Source organism: Propithecus coquereli, unplaced genomic scaffold (genome assembly GCF_000956105.1).
Source record: "Propithecus coquereli isolate 6110/MARCELLA unplaced genomic scaffold, Pcoq_1.0 Scaffold375, whole genome shotgun sequence".
NCBI lineage: Eukaryota > Metazoa > Chordata > Mammalia > Primates > Indriidae > Propithecus > Propithecus coquereli.
The window spans coordinates 1,416,178-1,435,605 of NW_012149452.1; the positions used below are offsets into that span (position 1 = coordinate 1,416,178).

At 39.7% G+C, this 19,428-nt stretch overlaps 1 protein-coding gene across 1 annotated transcript in view; it reads left to right on the top strand.

Annotated features, from left to right (window-relative positions):
- The window catches only part of CNTNAP5 (contactin associated protein-like 5), an 819,231-nt gene that overhangs the window by 416,218 nt on the left and 383,585 nt on the right, over positions 1–19,428 (top strand). Inside the window, exon 7 of the mRNA XM_012651908.1 lies at positions 2,659–2,799. Within this exon, the coding sequence (XP_012507362.1) occupies positions 2,659–2,799 (141 nt within the window). The remainder of the gene's footprint in view (positions 1–2,658; positions 2,800–19,428) is intronic.

A 19,428-nucleotide genomic window follows, 5' to 3' on the forward strand; every position in this document is an offset into this window, starting at 1 on the left:
TTATGAAATATTTGTGGAATTAAGTTCATCAGTAATTTCAAACTTTTGAGATTATTTTCTAAAATTTATGAACCATTCTTACAGTAACAGATAAAACTCTCTTAGTTTTCCTCAGAGAAAAGTCTAGACTTGATCTAAATACTTGACAAAAGAAAACTAGAGCTCAAACTCATTTATTTCTTAAAATATGAATGCATATATCTCAAGGCAAATGAAACACATGAGTGGTCAAGAAGAGAAAATCTGTTAACTTATGACGTAGTAACGCAATTCAACTCATCAGCAGATTAAAAAAAATATCCTATATTCTGTCAAATGGAGTTTTGAAACACCAATTAATAAAACTAGTTTTCCATTCCCATTTCAAATATATAAATAAATAAAGTATAAAATGAAAGTAGATGATTATCTTCTTAATGTGGAGTCAGAATCAGTGTTATATATACTTAAGAAATAGAACTTTGGTGTTGTTATAACAAGGTTCTATACCATTATTGCTATTTAATATTGCTTTACAAGCTTTGGCTAGGTCTTAGGAAGTTTTGACCAAAACAACAAAATAAGGGGAAAAAAAAGTACAAAATGTTATTTAAAAAAGAATAAAATGTTTTATATATATCATATTACAATCATATCTCAGTGACACTGTGGGTTCAGTTCCCTACTACCACAATAAATCAAGTATCGCAATAAAGCAAGACACAGAAATTTGTTTGATTTCCCAGTGCACATAAAATTTATATATATATTATGCTATTAAATGTGCAATAATGGCATTATCTAAAAATCCACATATTTTAATTTAAAAATACTTTATTGTTAAAAATGCCGACACAGCACATGCTGTTAGAAAAATGGCACTGATAGACTTGCTCAAGGCAGGGTTGCCACAAACCTTCGATTTGTAGAAAATGCAATATCTGCTAAGCACGATAAAGCAAAGCACAATATAAAGAGTTATGACCATATATCCTTTACAAATTCAAAGAAATTAGCTAAAAAGTATATGACTCAACATAAAAGTATATACAAGTATTTGGTTAGAGAAAACAAACCAGCACCGATAGGTTGGGTATATCCTTTATGTGATAAAATGTTTCATGAATTACTTATTATATACAATGGAATTTTTAAAAGTATGAAATGCATAAGATTTAATTTAATGATCAGTATGTGTACTAGGGAAAGAAAATAATAACCTTAGTTTAGGGGCCTTATCAGAAATATTTTGAAAATAGAACATGACATTGGATTCTTGAAAAGGAAAGTGAAATATTTCAAAATGTATCCATTCTTCTCCCAGTAAATGTATTAATGGAAATAACAAATTTTCCATCAAAATTCCAACGAGCTATTTTAAATAAAATTATTCTGGAATTAAATTTTAAATACAATAGATGAAAAATATCATATACATCTCTTTAAAAATTAAAGCAGTAGTAAGTAAAAGTGGAAAATAGAATTAATAATCTTCATCACCTATTATAATGCACCGTGTAGTGTATTAAGAAAGAATTTTTTTAAAAAAATGGTGTGAAACTTGTGAAGAAAATAAACATGTGGAAGTAGTACCGTAGTTATTCATATAAGGACAAGACATTCTGATTGGGAGAACACATCCTCCTGAAACACTGAGAGAGAAAGAGAGAGAGAGACAACAATAGGGGTTGGGGGGGGGTGCACAGGGGTTTCCAAAGATTTGCATAGTTTAAGTACATGCTGATGGTGTTATTTCAATGAAATGGAGAAAAACTGAATTTCTCATTATATAATGTTGGGATAAATGTGATTATAGAAACTATCCTGCTTTACTTGCATAGTAGAAAAAGTATTCATAACAGGTCAGGTTTGTTTCTTAAATAATGTATCTATTAAAAAAGTAATTTGTGTTAATATTTACAGGAAAGAAAAGTGGTAAAGAAAACTAGTATCTCATAACCTTTCCAGAAAGAGACATTATTAACAATTTAGTGTGTTTCCTTCTGGACTATATTGTATGCAAAACTTTATTGCTGACATCATACTTTATAACCAGTTATAACTCTTTCATTTTTCAATCAACATTACACTCATTCCCCATTTTATTACAAATGTTTAATAAGCATCATTATTAACAATTAAGAGCCTGTCATATTGATTCTTGATTACTTGCTTTACAAAACTCTGTAGGACATTTGGATTATTTCCTATTTTTCATCTTTATAGATGATAATTTGGGAACAATCTTGTCCATACAATCTTGGATACAATGTGGCTTTTAAACTAGGTCTCTCTATAGCTAAATAGAGGTATGTTTTGTTTGTCCCCTGGTTTTAGTATGGCCATATTCTCAAGGATGCGTGCATAAAAGATAAATATAAAAATGTTGATTTTCTTTTTTTTTCATCCTTTTGTAAATTATTGTTTTATTTAGTATTTAAAAGGTTCAGAAAGGAAGTGAAATCGTTTTATAAAATAAGCCCTTAAGAAGCAAGCAATTATAGTTATTTTTACATGAGCTAATCAGTATCTTTTTAAATGTGTAATCAAGTGGCATCTATAATTATTTGAGCCACTTGGTTCATGCATACAATTGAATCTACCAAAATTCACTTCTTTCCTTTCCTGTTCCTTTAGAGCTTATTTAACTAAGAGTTGATTTTTATTCCCCCTATAAAGCTCAGTTTTGGAGGAATTCCAGTACCAGGCAAACCTGGAACCTTTTTAAAGAAAAACTTCCATGGATGTATTGAAAACCTTTACTACAATGGAGTAAACATAATTGACCTGGCTAAGAGACGAAAGCATCAGATCTATACTGTGGTAAGTCAAACTATCATTTTTGTCTTGACAGTTTCTACTACTTTGGGGTAAGTCTCGCTTTAGGCACCCCACCCCTGCACCTGTTCATAATATGTTTATCTCATGCTCTTCAAGTTCCCATCAGCCTCCCAGGTGACACTGGGGAACAGGAGGTGTGGCAGGGACTGAGTCATTGTAAATTGCATTAGTGAAAGTAGCGTTAGAGGCATGCATGGAATTCCATTGTCCTGGCTGTGGAGTGTGTTCAGTTGTGGGTAGAGTTTGCAGTCTACACTGGGATAACATGAATTTCTTTTTTATCTTGGGACGTGAAGCAAGAGTGTTACAGCAAATGTTACAGCAAGTGGTCCCGAGGACAAACCGAGCAGCACAAGGAGAGTGGGAGAATCAAAGTTTATTCGCTGGTGGGCTCAGAGGGGCCTCGCCACCAAATTCTGAGCACCTTACCCGATTTTTCCCACTTTTATTAAGTTATGGTGGTCTGCAGGGGTCAGGTGGTTAGTGCCTGCCAGGTAATAGGTTAGCTGATGTGTCAGATAATAGATTTTAGCATTGTGCCAATGCGCCAGGTAGTAGATTTCATGTTATGCTGAGGTGCCAGGTAATAGATTAGTTGATAGGCCAGGTAATAGGTTAGTATTATGCTGATGCGGTTCTTCCTTGAGGGGTGGGGTCTCAGGTCGCTGATGTACCAAGAAACAGATGGAGGTTTTCCTTATCAAGAGAACCACAGATTCTCTTACATTCTGTAGCTTGGGAATTACATATTTGCCTACTTATTGCTGATATTAAAAATAGGGCACTTTAAATAAGAGAGGTTAAACTTCAGTGTTTTTGAGATTCCCTTTGTAGTCTTTATCATACTGGCAAATTAAATGATTTTCTAATGAATTAATATTTGTCTTCTCTAGTAGACCATGAGTTTCATAAGGGTCAGGACTGTGTTTTCTTTTTTACTACTGCTTCACAATGCCTAGCACAGTGCCTTGCACATGGTATGTGTTCAGTGAAGGTGTTGATGCTTCCAAATATAATTGTGGATTTGTCTGTTTTGTCTTCCAGTTCTATCTGTTTTTGCTTCATATATTTTATAGTTCTGTTGTTTGGTACATACGTATTTAGTATTGCTATGTGTTCTTGGTGGCTTAGCCCTTTTATCATTATATAATGTTATTCTCTGCCTCTGATGATTTTCTTTGTTCTAAAGTCTACTTCATCTAATATTAATATAGCCACTCCTAGTTTCTTTCAATCAATGTTTGCATAATATAACTTTCCCCATCCTTTGCTTTTAACATGCCTATATAGTTATATTGTAAGTGAGCTTCCTATAGACAGCAAATAATTGGGTCATGTTTTTTAATCCACTCTTCCACTTTCTGTCTTTTAATTGGTTTACTTAGAATATTAACATTTAAAGTAATTAATAATGTGTTAGGCTTAAATGCTTACTTAATTTTTGTTTTGTTTGTTTTTTTCTTTCTCTTTTCTCTACCTTCCTGTGTGTTTCTTGAATGATTTTTATTTATTTATTTATTTTTAGACAGAGTCTCACTCTCTTGCCTGGGCCAGACTGCCGTGGCATCAGCCTAGCTCACAGCAACCTCAAACTCCTGGGCTCAAGCAATCCTTCTGCCTCAGACTCCCAAGTAGCTGGGACTACAGGCACGCACCACCATGCCCAGCTATTTTTTTCTATTTGTAATTGTTTGGCTAATTTCTTTCTATTTATAGTAGAGACAGGGTCTCACTCTTGCTCAGGCTGGTCTTGACTCCTGAGCTCAAGCAATCCTCCCACCTCGGCCTCCCAGAGTGCTAGGATTTTGGATGATTTTTAAAATTCCATTTTGCTTTATCTAGTGTTTGAGTGTATTTCTGTGCATAGCTTTTGTTAGTAGCTTCTGTAGGTATTTATATACATTTATGTATTCACATATGAATATATATCTTATCATGATTTACTGATTTCATAATTTTACCAATTTGAGTGAAGTGTAGAAACCTGTGTTTTACATCTTTTTACCTTCCCTTATTTAATCTATAATTGTCTTAATCATTATTTCTTCTCTATATATTTAGAATCATTTCAGATACTGTTATTTTTGCTCTGATTGTCAAACATAATTTAGAAAATTTAAGAGGAGAAGGAAAGATTATTGCATTACTCATATTTTTTCTTTCTATTGCCAAAAGACAAAAAAAAAAAAAAGAAAAAAGTATTGACAGTAATGAGGGACCTCTCTGGTTGGGATGAGTAGTAAGGCTTCGTTACTGTTCCCATGTGACCTCTAGTGACCTTACAGAGTGTGTGTGTGTGTGTGTGTGTGTATGTGTGTGTGTACACGTGTGTGTGTGTGTGTGTGTTGGGAGTGTCCTTGTTATCACTGGACTATGATGAAAGTCCTGACTCACCACTAAGCCAAATCTGACAACACCCCTGCAGGGAGTGGGTGGGGTTCTTCATTACTGCTGAGTGGGGGTGAAAGTTCAGTCTCCATGTAGTCTCCATAGATACCACAGGGAAAAACTTGGTACTATCTGACAAAGATTAAACTTCAGGATACCCAGAAGTTCCCAGATTGGTCTTCTCTGATATCACCCCTGGCCGGGTTTTGGGCACTTTGTTATAGCATGGCTGAACGGAAGTTGGGTCATAGTTTTTTCTATGGTATTTTGCTTGGGTAGAGGAGTTACTACATAAAATTATTCTGTCTATTTATGCTACCCCTTTCCTCACCCTTTGGCTAGAGAGAGCAGGCTTCTAATGGCAGATTTTTTAAAAATTTAGTTTGCACCAATTGGTCTCTCTGGGCTGTTCTTCAGTAATATGGCGAGGACAAATGACTTAACAAGAAGATCCAGAGAACTCCCTTCCACTCTGTTCCTTATACATGCTTTCTTCTCCCACCCTTCCGAGTCTTCTTAGGTTTGTATTACAAATAATTTCCAGGATCTTTTAGTTCTACTTATCAGGAAAAATAGAAAAAACAATCCTACTTTATATTTCTCTAATTAAAAGTCTCTTAAACTAACATTTTTTTTTTTTTTTTTAACCTATGGCAAAATAGGTAACCCTATCACTGACAGGCAAAACCTGATTTTTTTAGAAATCTGGTCATCGAACTATCTGGAAAAAAATTTTGGTATTAAATGACGTTGTGTTTGTTTTTTCTCTTGGTAAGTGTAACCTATAATGAATATTTCATATTTTTAGGCTCCACATTAACACATATTTTGAAAATTTGCCATTGTATTACAGAGTGTGAGATAGGCTTGCTAGAGAGTAATCTCACTGGGATTAAAGTTTGTCAGTGTTTTAAAGGTTTGTGCCAAGTTTCTAACTCCTTTAGTTCAGAATAGTTAGGATAGTGCTAGGGAGGGGTTAATCTAACCTGACTGGTTCTAGAAGATCCAGTGATGTTACTTGTCCTTCCTTTGCTCATTCCCAAGGCTCCTGACAATTCTGCAATTTACCTACATGCGCTTTAGGTAGCCTAAGCTATAATGTAAACACTGGCGTGCTGATGACATTTTTCTTGAGTTTACGTCAGGAGACTTGAGCCACGGAAAACACACCAATGCTCATGCCTTTCTCAGTATTATTTCCAAGAAATATTTCATAACATATCAGTTCCTTTAAGTTCAATCTGCCAACACAGGGACACTCACATTGAGATCCTGCCCTACAAGAAGGTTAACTTAGCCTAATGTCATGCACGTCACAAGGCAGAGCTACCTGCCTGCTACCTGTGCTAAGAGTTGGCAAAGCAAGTTGAAACACAATTAAGTTTACAAAAACATTGCTCACTTCCATTGTTCATAAACTGATACTCGAAAGTATAAAAGCCTGAGCTTTAGATATAAATAACTAAGATCCCTATGGGAACATTCATAAAGAAATTCTCCATGCATATTATGTGGTAGAAAATATCTTTAATGTTGAGATATATGAAATAGAGTCACCGAATAAACAGAGCAAAAAATGGAGAAAACAGGAAATAAGAAAACATCAGTTTCTGAATATTGGCAGCTTCCATCATTTCCTTTTCTGAGAGAATCATTATCTAAAACTTTAATAAATGTTGTGGTGATTTTTAAGCTACTATTTTTAAGCTACTAGCACTTATCAAGTTGCCTAAAACTTTGCTAGTGTACTTTACTCCTCCGAGTTTAATTAGCAGCATTGTTAATAGGAGGGATAAAGAATCCATTTAGTACTAATGCACTAGGAAAAGAAAAATCCCAAGAAAACTGTCTTACTGTGCAGGTAGACAACCTTAGTTTTAACCTTTACCATTTAAAGGAAGAAATATATGTTATTTTTTAACGAATTGCTTCCAGCACCGTGCTTAAAGTGAGAATCCATGTTACTATACACACACACCCCCACACATTTCTATACCTAGTATTTTTCCTTTAGGAATTCCTTGTGGGAAGGAATGGTTTTAACACTGCTAAAGACTGAAGTACAAACTCTTTCATTCCTGTAGTCAAGCTTAAATTTTCCCCCAAAGACAACATATCCGCTACAATATCAGCTTTGCTCCAAGTCATAAGTCACTATGGTGCTAAGTAATGGCTTTTGGAAGGCACAATGTTTTTGTCCTTTTCCAGAATTCACAGTCTCACTTACAGTTATTGAGTCTTGGGAAGTTCAGAGTTTAGCAGGAGATTCAAGGAATCGACAAATTGGGCAGCAAGAGTATGGTAATACTCGTAAATTACACAACGTGGTTCAAAGGTCAGGGAAGCCCAGCATTGCCCTCACGCAGCGTAAGCCTCTCTAGCAGGCGACATCCAGGCAGCATCCCATAGCAATCTGCCATCCCTTTCCTGTGGGACCTGCCCACTCCCTGGAGATTTAACAGCTGTTCCATGGGGATAATTCAATTTCGTCTTTATAGCTCGATTTGACTACAAGACCATCCTCCACATCCCGAAATGCTGTAAAACTAACAGCTTAAAGTAGACATAAAAAATATATCCTTCTTCTTTCTCCAGTCCTCTGTCCTGTGTTAATACAGTGCTATATAATAAACAATCAGAAAGTAAATGGCCCATCAAAGTATGTGTACAATACCTGTAATGTGGTTTGTTATATACATAATATAAGAAATATATTGTCCTGATAGTTTCCTGAAAATGATTAATTTTATTCCTTACACTCTAAGAAATATGCTTTCTTTTGAGCTGTCCTTTCTTAGTGTTACATCTTCGCTCCCAGAGGGAAGGAGAGTAGCATGACTGTGAGTTGGCAATAGTGTCACTCATTTTATTATTCTTAAAATAATTTTTTTTTCATTTAGAAGAACATAGAAATGCTCATGTTACGTTACTTTGTCTTCAACAGAAGGGAAGAAAAAAGCAAATGGCTAATAGGAAGAATACGGTTATAGAACTGGTTTTAGAGTTAATTGAACATGTCAATTCACTTCTGTGCCTTTGTCTCCAAATAATTGAAATCAAGGGATTAAATAGGCACTGGCCAATAATAAGCCCATGTAATAAGACTCCAAACCCAATGGCTGAAATTGCTAAACAGTCACAAAATGCCTTTCTACTCATCACAGAGGGAAGCTTAATGGTTTTCTCAATCCAAGGTTCTTGGAAGCACCAACAGTAATGTAATATTTGAGAGACTGGTTTCCTACGTTCTTAATCTATTCTCTTTGGCTCACTCAACTATGGGATATTGTGCGCTAGTTCCTGAACTTCTGTATCCTCTTATGTAAAATGGGAACAATTATAGCGTCTACTTCAAAGTGTTAGTATGACGATTAAATCTGTTTATAATGTGTTTATCACAGTGCATGGTCAACAGTAAGCATCCAAACCACTGAAGCTATTATTAAGTATAACATCTACAAATCCATTTAACTGAGGTTGGCATGTAAGCCAATATTTATTTGCCATTTTATGTGGACAATTAATAAAGTCACATACAGTTTCTGAATAATAAAAGTAGATTGGAGATAGCTCTTTTTTTTTTTTTTTCTCAATCTGAATTTTAGTTTACTACTAAACTAAAAATCACAAAGAGAGTTTGGAGTAAATATATTACAGACTTATCCATCTCCTTTGTTTTAGGAAATGTAACAACAAGGATTACTTTAAATTTGAACAAACAACGAACTTCTTTAAAAGAAGGCATTTTATTAGAACAGTGTTGCCCAGTGGTCTTAGATACAAGTTTATTGATAAGAAACAACAGTGGGCTTTTGTGTAGTTTATTGTATTTTGTTTGTATTTGTGCTGTTACGCTACTCCTTGAAGTGTGGATGGTTATTTCTTGTAGTGCTAAAGTCAAGCTAACACTCACACTCAGAGATATACGTGAGAGATAAGTGTGCACATGAAAGTACACACACATTCATTTCTGCATGTGCACACACACACACAGTGGCAGAAACCTTTGTCTTGTTCCTGTGACCCAGAGGCTCGTGAAAATTGCTCCGAGAAAACTCCCTACGGTCTAGTGAAGCCTATAATCTCATCAGCTTGTCCCCGGGATCATGTTTCATCTCTGTGAGTATGCTCTGTGATAAATGATACTTTCCTGTGATGGAAGGAATCATTTGAAAAAGGAACTAACCTATCATGTCTTGTCTCTCCACGTCCCTGCTGTCTTCCACTGCCATGTGACCAGTGTGACATTCACAACCCCTGCATCTATGCCGCATGCTCCTCATACCCCGGAAAAATCACTTCCACGTTATTAGCTTCCTGAGCAGTTGCTCTCTTCCTTTCTTTGGGAAAATTGAAATTAAATAATTTCAAGGTCATATGAAGAGTAATGTGGTTCAAAATGAAAAGAGAAATAAACTAGCAGTGGAATGATCATTGTCTTAGTCCATTCAGGCAGCTACAACGAAATACCATAAACTAAGTAGCTTACAAACAGCAGAAATTTATTTCTCACAGTTCTGGAGGCCAGGAAGTCTGAGGTCAGAGTGCCAGGATGGCCAAGTTCTATCGGGCTCACTGCCGGGTTGCAGACCTTAGACTTCTCACTGTGTCCTCACATGGTGGAAGGGAAAACAAACTCCCTTGGACCTATTTTGTAAAGGCATTAATCCCACGACCTCATGACCCGATCACCTCCTGAAAGGCCTCACTTCCTGACGCCATCACAGTGGAGATCGGATTTCAACATAGGAATTTGGAGGGGGCGGCAGGGTGGACAGAAACATTCAGACCACAGCAGTCATCCTCTCTGGTAATTGTGTTATGGCTTTCTTTTTTAAGGTGACCAATTTCATTTGCTTATCCATGAAATTATTACTTGAAGTTATTAAAGAAAACTTCTATCTCTTCATTTATAAACACGATTTAAACATTAATCAATTCTCTATAGTCCATTTAAGAGTTTGCTGTGTTAAAATTTGAATTATTTGGATTTTCACTGCCAAAATAATACTGAGATTACAACCATGAAGCAAAAATAATGTTCTGAAATTAGATGACTAGAAATGAAGATTATTGGGTCAAAGGTTATGGATTTTTGACGCAACGCGTATTGTTTAAAGTCTGCACCAAGTCCCAGGCCCACCCACAGGGTCCACAGAAGCCTGCAAACCCTGCCGGCTTCTCCTCACCTGCTGCTTCCTACTCATTTGACTATCCAAGTGCTTTTTAACAGAGTGGGGCTATGTGAAAGTTGAAATCAACTCAGGTATTTTCTTTCTACACAAAACTTCCAACTCACGAGCTGAGCGTGTTCTTTTTATGCTCTTTCCCCACCAATAACAGCAATGATTGCTCCTCCGTCTGAAGACTTCTCGTTTCAGAGAGCTGTCTTACAGCCGGAGCCGCAGACCACGATGCTCATGCAGGAGGGGCAGTCACTGGAGGGGTGGCTGACAGAGCTCTGCAGCTCTGGTCTTGTTAGGTCCTCTGTCCCGGAAACATCCGTGCGCGGCAGGCGGGGGACGGGGTGTCATATCCACGCTGGATGCGCAACATACTTTATACTCGGGACGAGGGAGGTCAATGCTATACAGTCAGCGGCTATGCCATTCACAGACGTCGCCTTCCTCTCCTGGAAAATGCTCCACCATCACATTTTATTCACTTTTATTAGACATTCGTCTTTCCTAGGATCCTGAATGACTTTTACATGAAAGTGAAAAAAAAAAAAAAATACAAGGCTGCGCAGATCCATGAAGACCAATGGGTTGTTTCTGAAATGGCCCCGTGTGGTTTGCTAATTGCCAACGAAACCCCTCCTGGTGTCTCTTGCAATGGAAGAGCTTGGGGACAGAATCCTTGCCTTCAGCGAGAAAGGAAGGTGGCGGCAAAGGACCCACAGTCTAATCCCGTCGGTGCCATGGCTCTCGGCCTCTGCAGTCCCTGCCCCTGGCTGCCGGGCCCTTCCTCCTGGGCTGTAGGCCGTGGCCAGGAGTCCTGGATGGGGACTTAGTCCTTCCCCAGAAACTCAGCCCTCTGCTTTCCGTGGCTCTTGTATTCTTTTTGTGTGAACAGAAACGTTTATGCGGCGCTTTCAAAACCGTCATAGTTGGCTCTTCCTATACATAGGTTTGCTACCCGCAGTTTCTCACCAGCGCAGCCTCCTTGCCAGCCGGCCCAGGCTGCTCACCGTTTCTGGAATTCACTCTGTGCACCCCCTCCTCTCATGCCTTTCCACGCCCTGTTTCCCCCATACCAGCTGAGCTGCCTGTTTTCTTCTTCACCTTTCCCGGATCCAGCCCCAAACTAGCCATCCTTCTCCAAACTCACCGGCAGGTTCGCACCCTGAAGCAGGGCAGTGCCGCAGCGTTTGACAAGGTCTCATCAATAAAGCAGCGTCCCGGAGCCCTCAGGCGTGCGACCATGGGGCCCTGGGCCGCTCCATTGTGAGGAGGCCCCAGGGAGACTGGAGGACAGGCCGACAAGCCTGGGCTTCGGGGAGCCACGAGCAGGTGGGGACCAATGGCGACATAACAAATAAGGTGGACGCTGGAAAAATCACAAAACAGAACCGGCCTTAGGGCGCGCTGGTGGGAGGCCGCCCGGCCGGCGGCGGCGGGTGGGCGGAGCTTTCCCGGCGCGGCGAGGAGCCCGCGGCGCTGCGTGCGGCCGAGGCGGAGAGGGGCGCCGGCCACAGCTGACCCGCTGCGCCGGGGGTGGCGCTGCAGGCGCTGCGTCTGCGGACCGCCTGTCGCAGCCCGTGCCCCGGTCTCCTCAGAGCCCCCGTCGGACTCGGTGCCTCAGCTCTCCTTGCCGTGACTCTCGCGTGTGTGCATCATGGCGCAGTTCAGCACTTGAGTCAGCATCGTCCTCTAAATCTAGTCACTGGGCGTCTGCGGCGTTCACGGCACGTGATCTTTGCCTTGCTCGCAGCACCCACACCCGGGCACCAGCTCAAAGCCGATGCGCGGCCCTTGGCTGTCGCCTCAGACCTTCTCGCTCCGCTCTGGGCCGCCGTTCGGTAGCCACCCCTCCCCTCCCCATCTCACTTGCCTCTGTGGCTTCGCATCCACGTTTTGGTTTCTTCACCACCTTGATTACTGACCACGATTCTCGTTTCCGTTTGGTTTTGCTGCGTGCTCACTTTCATCACGCCCCTGCCCGTGGGCCCAACGCTGCTCCTGGCTCTGACGGCCCGGACACCGCCCCCTGTTGGCGGGACTCCGACATAGCGCACGAGGGCTAAAAAGGAGAATTTACGGGGCCAGTAGGTAGGTTCAGGAAAGACTTCATGAAAGTGCAGGAATTTGGCCTGGGCTTTGAAGAAAGCGTGTCTCCGAGATCAGTCCAAAGTGGTAGGGAGGCAACCCAAGCCAGGCATGGTATAGGCAAAATCTCAAGGGGGGACATGGGAAACGATGTGCCTTACCCTAGTTTAGTTCTTTACGAGATTTATTCCTATCGCCCTAAGTATTTTGCTAAATTTCACAAAAGAAATGCTCTTCTGTGTCACTCGCAGTGCTGCATATGTGACAGTCAGGAAATGTATATGGATGAAGGCTCTGTGTGTCGAGGAAGACTATGATCTTTGAAGGCAGTATGACTAAGTCCCAGCATCACCGCCTAAGAGGTGCAGAATCCGGATAAGGTTAACTAAGTGCTCCCTGCTTCGGTGTCCTTCATCTACATGATAAAGCTAATAACATCTACTTTGCATAGATAAAGTGACTCCTAGGATATTATCGGCATTGAATCACTAATAGCTAATAATATTATCATAATTATTTTTATTGCCTCACTCTGCTCACCATTTCTTATCACATGTTCCCCATGAAGACCATAGTCCTATGAGTAATCTCTGCCCTGTTCTATAAGTGGCCTTTTACAAGTACAACACAAAGGTTTTAGATCAGTGATTATTAATATTTTATGGGCACACACCCCTTTAAGGATATAATGAAAACTATGAACACATTTTATTTCACATAACATTTTTAGGCCTGAAGTCTATCCATGGACAGCAAGCCAAGAACTCCAGGTTAAATTTTAGATAAGGAGAAATATAAAGAGAAAATTAAACTTTGTCTCTGTCTTTATAAATCCCTAATAATCTCCTATAAGTTTTCCTTGTCGATTCATCAGAACCTTGAATAAGTAGGGACCCGATGCTAGAACTGTCCCATGTAAGGCAGCAGAGCTAGCTTCTCAGAAACTCGGTGGCTTTGCTCACAAGATTTAGAAGAAGTCTCTAGCTGCTAAGGTCCAGTGTGTTTGAAAAGGAAAAGAGATAGACGATAGATAGATAGATAGATAGATAGATACACACACACACACAAAATGGTTAGCTGGTAGAAGGAGGTTAACTATTAAAATGGGTAAAAAATGACTCCAAGAGGTTCAGAAATAGTAAGTGCAAAAAATCTAGCTTGAGAGAATGTGGATGGTGAAGAAAAACAACTAGGAAAGCTGTCCCTGCCCACCTCCCAGCCTAAGATTCAGACCTCCTCAAAGAGGTGTGGGTACCAGGGAAATAGGCAGCCTGCAGGTAGCAAAAAGGTTTTCCAGAGAATTTAGGTCTGAGCTGCCTGGAGAAGCTGGCACCATGTGGAGGGTGAAGCTGGAGCTCACTGCGCAGAGTCCTGGGCTCCTCCCTGAGTGACAGCGATGGAGGACAGGGACCTGGAAGTGCCTTCCAGCCTTGGTCACCCTCCAGTGGCCCTCTTGTGCTCCCTACAGACAAGGCCTAAGATTTGGCCAGCTGACAAAAGAGAGATGTTTACAGGGTCCAGCTCCATTATCAAAAGAAGGACAAAGTCAAGTCGTTCTGGAGCCGAACCTCAGAAATGGATAACTGGCACAAGCACTAATCTCTCATTGTTTTTTAAAAAGATTCAGGTTAAAAACTAGAGGCTGTGAGCATCTGGAAGGGGGTTTGGAAATGCAAAGGGAGGCATACATATATTCGTGATTTCCTATGTCACCTGAGCACGTTGGTAGACAATACTAGCATGTTTCAAGAATGTATGAAGTACGAAATCCCAAATATAGGTCTAAGCTCTTGGGATTAGTAAACTGTTAATTCATTTAACTTTGTTATTATATATATGCTCAACAAAAAATAGTGAAACTACAACCACTCTCATTTATGGGCCCACATAATTTATTACATTAGGAAGTATTTCTCACACTCCAAAAGTCTAGAACATCCTCAGGTGGACTTCTGGAAGTACCCAAACAATTTACCCCTCTCTGTGACGATTTGCAATGTTACAATTCTCACCAAAAATTTCTTACTCATATTTCACCTAAATATTTTCGTATGCAGCTTACCTTCCTATTTTGAAATTGTTTGATTTCCCTGCCATTTCTTTCTACATCTTCTCTAACACTTTATTTTGTTGCTCCATTTGTAAGTCCACCCACGGGGTCAGCCAGTCTCCCCGTGGTGGCCAGTTAGTACTTCAGTGTGTTCCCTGGTGCTGTAACGAGCTCCAAAATATGCCCTGTGTCAGCCAAGGAAATAAGCCCTTAAAAAGAAGTTCATATTTTTACCTTGCATCAATGCCATCCAGTAACTAAATCGACATATTATCTGTAAAAATAATAATGATAATTGAAAAATTAACAGATTCACTGAGTCTACAAGAAAGTAGCTCTGAGATCATGAACAAGGCTAAGTGGACATATTTAGCCTCCATAAGCTGCATTTGATATGCCTAAAAGAAATTTCATGTCCAAACAGATTTTGGGGAAAGGACATGTTCTAAAACCCACCATTTGCTTCATTTATACATGCCACATGGTGGACACTTATAAGCACAGTGTGTTTGTGCAGAATATCACAAGAATCACAGCTGAAAATCAGACCCTTATTGTGGAGTCTGCAATGCCAGTTTCCCAAGGTGAACGGAAGACTGGGAAGCCCCAGAAGATGCCTCTAGTTTTCTAGGCAGCCTCTGATGACTGTCCTTCATTCCCTGAGAATGGGACAGGCCATGCTCCGTACTGCAACAGAGCAAATACTTTGTCCATAGGCTTCCAGTAAACTAGAAACCAAGTGCTTTTTCTCAGATTTTAATCCAGTGTGATGACTGTCGAAGACCAGCAAGGCAATCTAGGTGTCTTTTTTTTCCTTATGTTTTTACCCACAAAATTGAATGTTTATACCAGAGTTTGTCAATCTATGGCATGTGTGCAAAATTTCTGTCTTGTGATTCAAGTATCTTTGCAGCCCTCATTTGCACCGTAGAAAGCAGTGGTCCCCAAGTCTCATAAGGTGCTGGAGACCAGTAGGACTCATGCTTCCCTGGGAGAGCCCCAGAGCCACAACCCTCCTGTTAGCATAACTGAACAACCAAAATATAAACCAATAAGTACGAAGGTAATATTTCCCATGATTCATGGAAAAAGCTAATGATTACAGATTATAGGAAATTTAGAAAACATAGAAAGTCGAAAGAAAAAAAAAATCACCTGCTTGCTCATCAAAGGCAGCCATCAACACTATGCAGATGTAGATTTTTTAGTCTTCTTTTTAAAATGACTATTTTTGCATGTAATTCCTTTTTTGTTTTTATTAATATACACTTTAATAGAAATGACTCATTAAACATATAGTATGTACCTGATATTCTGTCAATTTTCATATTTATCTATTTTTATCCTTAAAATAACCCTATAACTATTTGTGGCTTCCTTTTGCAGTTGAGAAAAATGAGGCTCAACAATATTAAAATAACTTTCTCAAGATACATAACTAGTGAGTGACAGAACCTGGTCTCCATCACTGGCCTTTCTGACACCAAAATCATGTTTAATTGCTGTGATATGCTTTATGCACATTTTATATTCTGCTTTAATCACTGAGTTTCTAAATTTTAAATAAAGTAAAGTTACATTGTGAAATTGGTGATCAATAAATGTTGAATAAGTGAAAACACTTTTTTTTTATTTCAGCATATTATTGGGGTACAGATGTTTAGGTTACATATGTTGCCCTTGCCCCCCCGACCTAAGTCCGAGTTTCAAATGAAAACATTTTTTATAAGAGGAGAAAGGAGCAATTTGAATTCCCAGTAAGGAAATGAGCACACTACAGGTAGGAGGTACATAATAAATATTCGCTTAAGTTTATGTCATGATGATTATACTAAGAAAAACTCACAGGGTCTGACGAGCAGTGAAGAAGAACGCCCTCCTATTTAACAGTGGAGCATCTTCTGAAGGGAGGCTGATCCTCTGCCTACCTGGAGGTCTTCCCCTATAATTAAGAGATCTTTAGCACAGTCTGACTCTTAGCTGTCTGGAGATGGAGGGTTAGAAGAAGATCTTTGGGTGCCTCTTTCCACTGAGGATTCCACGTCTCTGTTCAGCAGAGGAGGCATGGCCTAATTAGAAAGAGCACCGAGCGAGTCAGGAGCTGTGGCTTCCCCATCCAACTGGGTCACTAGGTAGCTAGTAAAGTTAATTGTGTAAATGTCACAGTTAGCTTGTTCTTTCTGATTCTTTCTGCAAAAAAATTGAGAGTGTGCTCTCCAGATAATCTCTAAAATACCTTTCAACTCAAGAGATTTTATTAAGGAGAACCATTTAAATCATTCTATCACTGTATCAGTCTACTCCGGCTACCATAACAAAATACCAGAGACCACTTTGCTTAAGCAACAGAAATTTAATTTCCCACAGCTCTGGAAGCTGGGAGTCCAAGATGAAGGTGTCAGCAGAGTTGATTTCTTCTGAGGGCCTCTCTCAGCTTGTAGATGTTCATCTTCTCCCTGTGTTTTCATGTGGCCTTTCCTCTGTTTATGTCTCTTATAAGGACACCAGTCAGACTGGATTAGCTCCCACCATAACAGCCTCATTTTAACTTAATCACCTCCTCAATCACCCTGTCTCCAAGTACAGTCACATTCCGAGGTACTGGAGGAGAGGGCTTCAACATGTGAATTTGGAGGGGATACAGTTCAGCCCAAAACAAATACTTAGGAACCAGACACCACGTAACGCGCTCGTCTCAGCTGTCTGTAAGATCCTCTCCTTCCCACAGCACAGAAACAGAGGACTTCTGGACCCTGGAGCAGTCAGGTACCCAGATCTTTTAATCCTTCTGCTTGACCATTCTAACTCCATTTCTATCGTTCTGAGGGTCCCAATAAGCTGTTGAACTTGAGATATTGTGTCTGCACATCAGGCCGCAGAAGAAAGGAAGAAGGGAAGGCAAAAGGGATGTTCCTCTCAGCTCAGTCCGCTCCCATTAAGGAGCCTTCCAGCAAGTGCCACCCAATGCTTCTGGCATGCCACGCCTCATGGCCAGACTCAGTCACCTGATCGTGTCTGCAAGGGAAGTGGGGGAATGCCGTCATCCAGTTGGGCACACTGTGCCCTCAAATAAATCAGCATTCCATGACCATGAAAGGCAAGGAGCATGAATTTTTAGTAGATAACTAGAGATCTTTGTCACATCTCTTTGAACAATAAAGGTCAGTATGTGGGAGTTCTCATGCAAGAACTTCTATGTCAGTATCAAACCTGGAAAGCCTGGTTCTGCATCACCGTGATAATGGCGCACTGCCCCTGTCCTGTCCAGGATGGCAGCCACTAGCCATGTGGCTATCAGCATTTGAAGTATTTCTAGTGTAAATTCACATGTGTTTTAAGGGTAAAATGCATATTAGATTTTGAAGATTAATATTAAAAAAACTAAAATAATTTTACCCAATAATTATTATAGTATTATGCAATAATTTATATACTATTAATAATTTCATGCTTAACTAATATATTTATGTGTTGAGTTAAATAACCCTATATTAAAATTTAAATTAAGTTACTCTTCTTTTTTACCTTTTTAGAATATGACCACCAGAAATTTTGAATTACATACGTGGCATACATGGTATTTCTATTAAATGGTATTGATTTAGGTTACCATCCCAGGTATAAGTATTCCAATAGCAGATTCTCTTTCATTTATATTTTTATTTTAAAATATTTAATTAGCAAATTCCTATCTTTACCCAAGAACCAAAAAGCTCATATTATGTTTTCAGAGCTAAGAATTTTTATTCCTTGTTAAAGTGAATTTAGTCTAAGAAAGTACCTATATGTATAGTAGGAAGTTGTTTTGTTTGTGTGCCAAGAAAAGCAGCTTGATGAAGAAAGGAAAACGTAAACACACCCACACACACACACACACACACACACACACACACACGCACACACCCTACCTTCCTTTACCCTCATGTGTAGGAGGGTTCTCCACGGAGAAGACCACTAGGACTCACGAGGAATTTACTAAGAGAATGGGCCCACGTGATAGTGGGGGCTGAGAGGCCCCACAACCGGCTGTGTGCCAGGTGGACACTCTGGGATGCCTGCATGTGGCTCAGCCTGAGTCTGAGGGCCTGAGAAAGAACCAGGAAGCTGATAGTGTCACTCTCAGAACAAGGCCAATGGCCTAAGAACCCAAGGCGGGGAGGGAGAGAGCACTGTCTGAGTCCTGGGGTCTGAAGGCCAAAGAGGCTGGAGTTATCATCTAAAGTCAGGAGAGGAAAAGTGTATCCCAGCTCCTACAGACACATTGACATGCTCACCTTTTCTCTGTTTCTGTTGTCCCCACCCCGGGCCCCCAGGAGATTGGATGATGCCTACTCATACTGAGGCCAGATCTTCCTCACCTAGTTCACTTAGACTCATATGCTAATCTCCTCTGGAAACACACTCACAGACACCCCCAAAAATAATGCTTCACCAGGTTTCTTAATATTCCTTAATCCAGTCAAGTTGACACCTAAAATTAACCATCACACTTTGCCACTATAATGACTTGTTACTGTTGCCTGCTTGAGTAGAATAGACACATCACTAAAGATCGCAGTAGAGAGGAAAAGAAATTCTGAGATTATTTAAGGGCAGAAATCATTTGAAAAGTAGTAGTCATTGGGTGTCACACCTGGCTGCTTTTATCTCTACCTGGATCAACTGCTATTATTTCTTTCTCTCAGTAATCTACACTAATTTCCTGATAGTAATTACTAATCTTGAATATTTTTGTTATGAAAGCCTTCAGATGAATTCATGTATATAAAACTGTTTAACTAAAACTCTTATTATAAAAGTTGTACCTTTTCATTTTAAGTATGTTAGAAATAGAGAACATTTTAACTATGGAAATAAAAATCACCATAATTCCACTACCCAAAAAGGGCCATTATTTAGCAA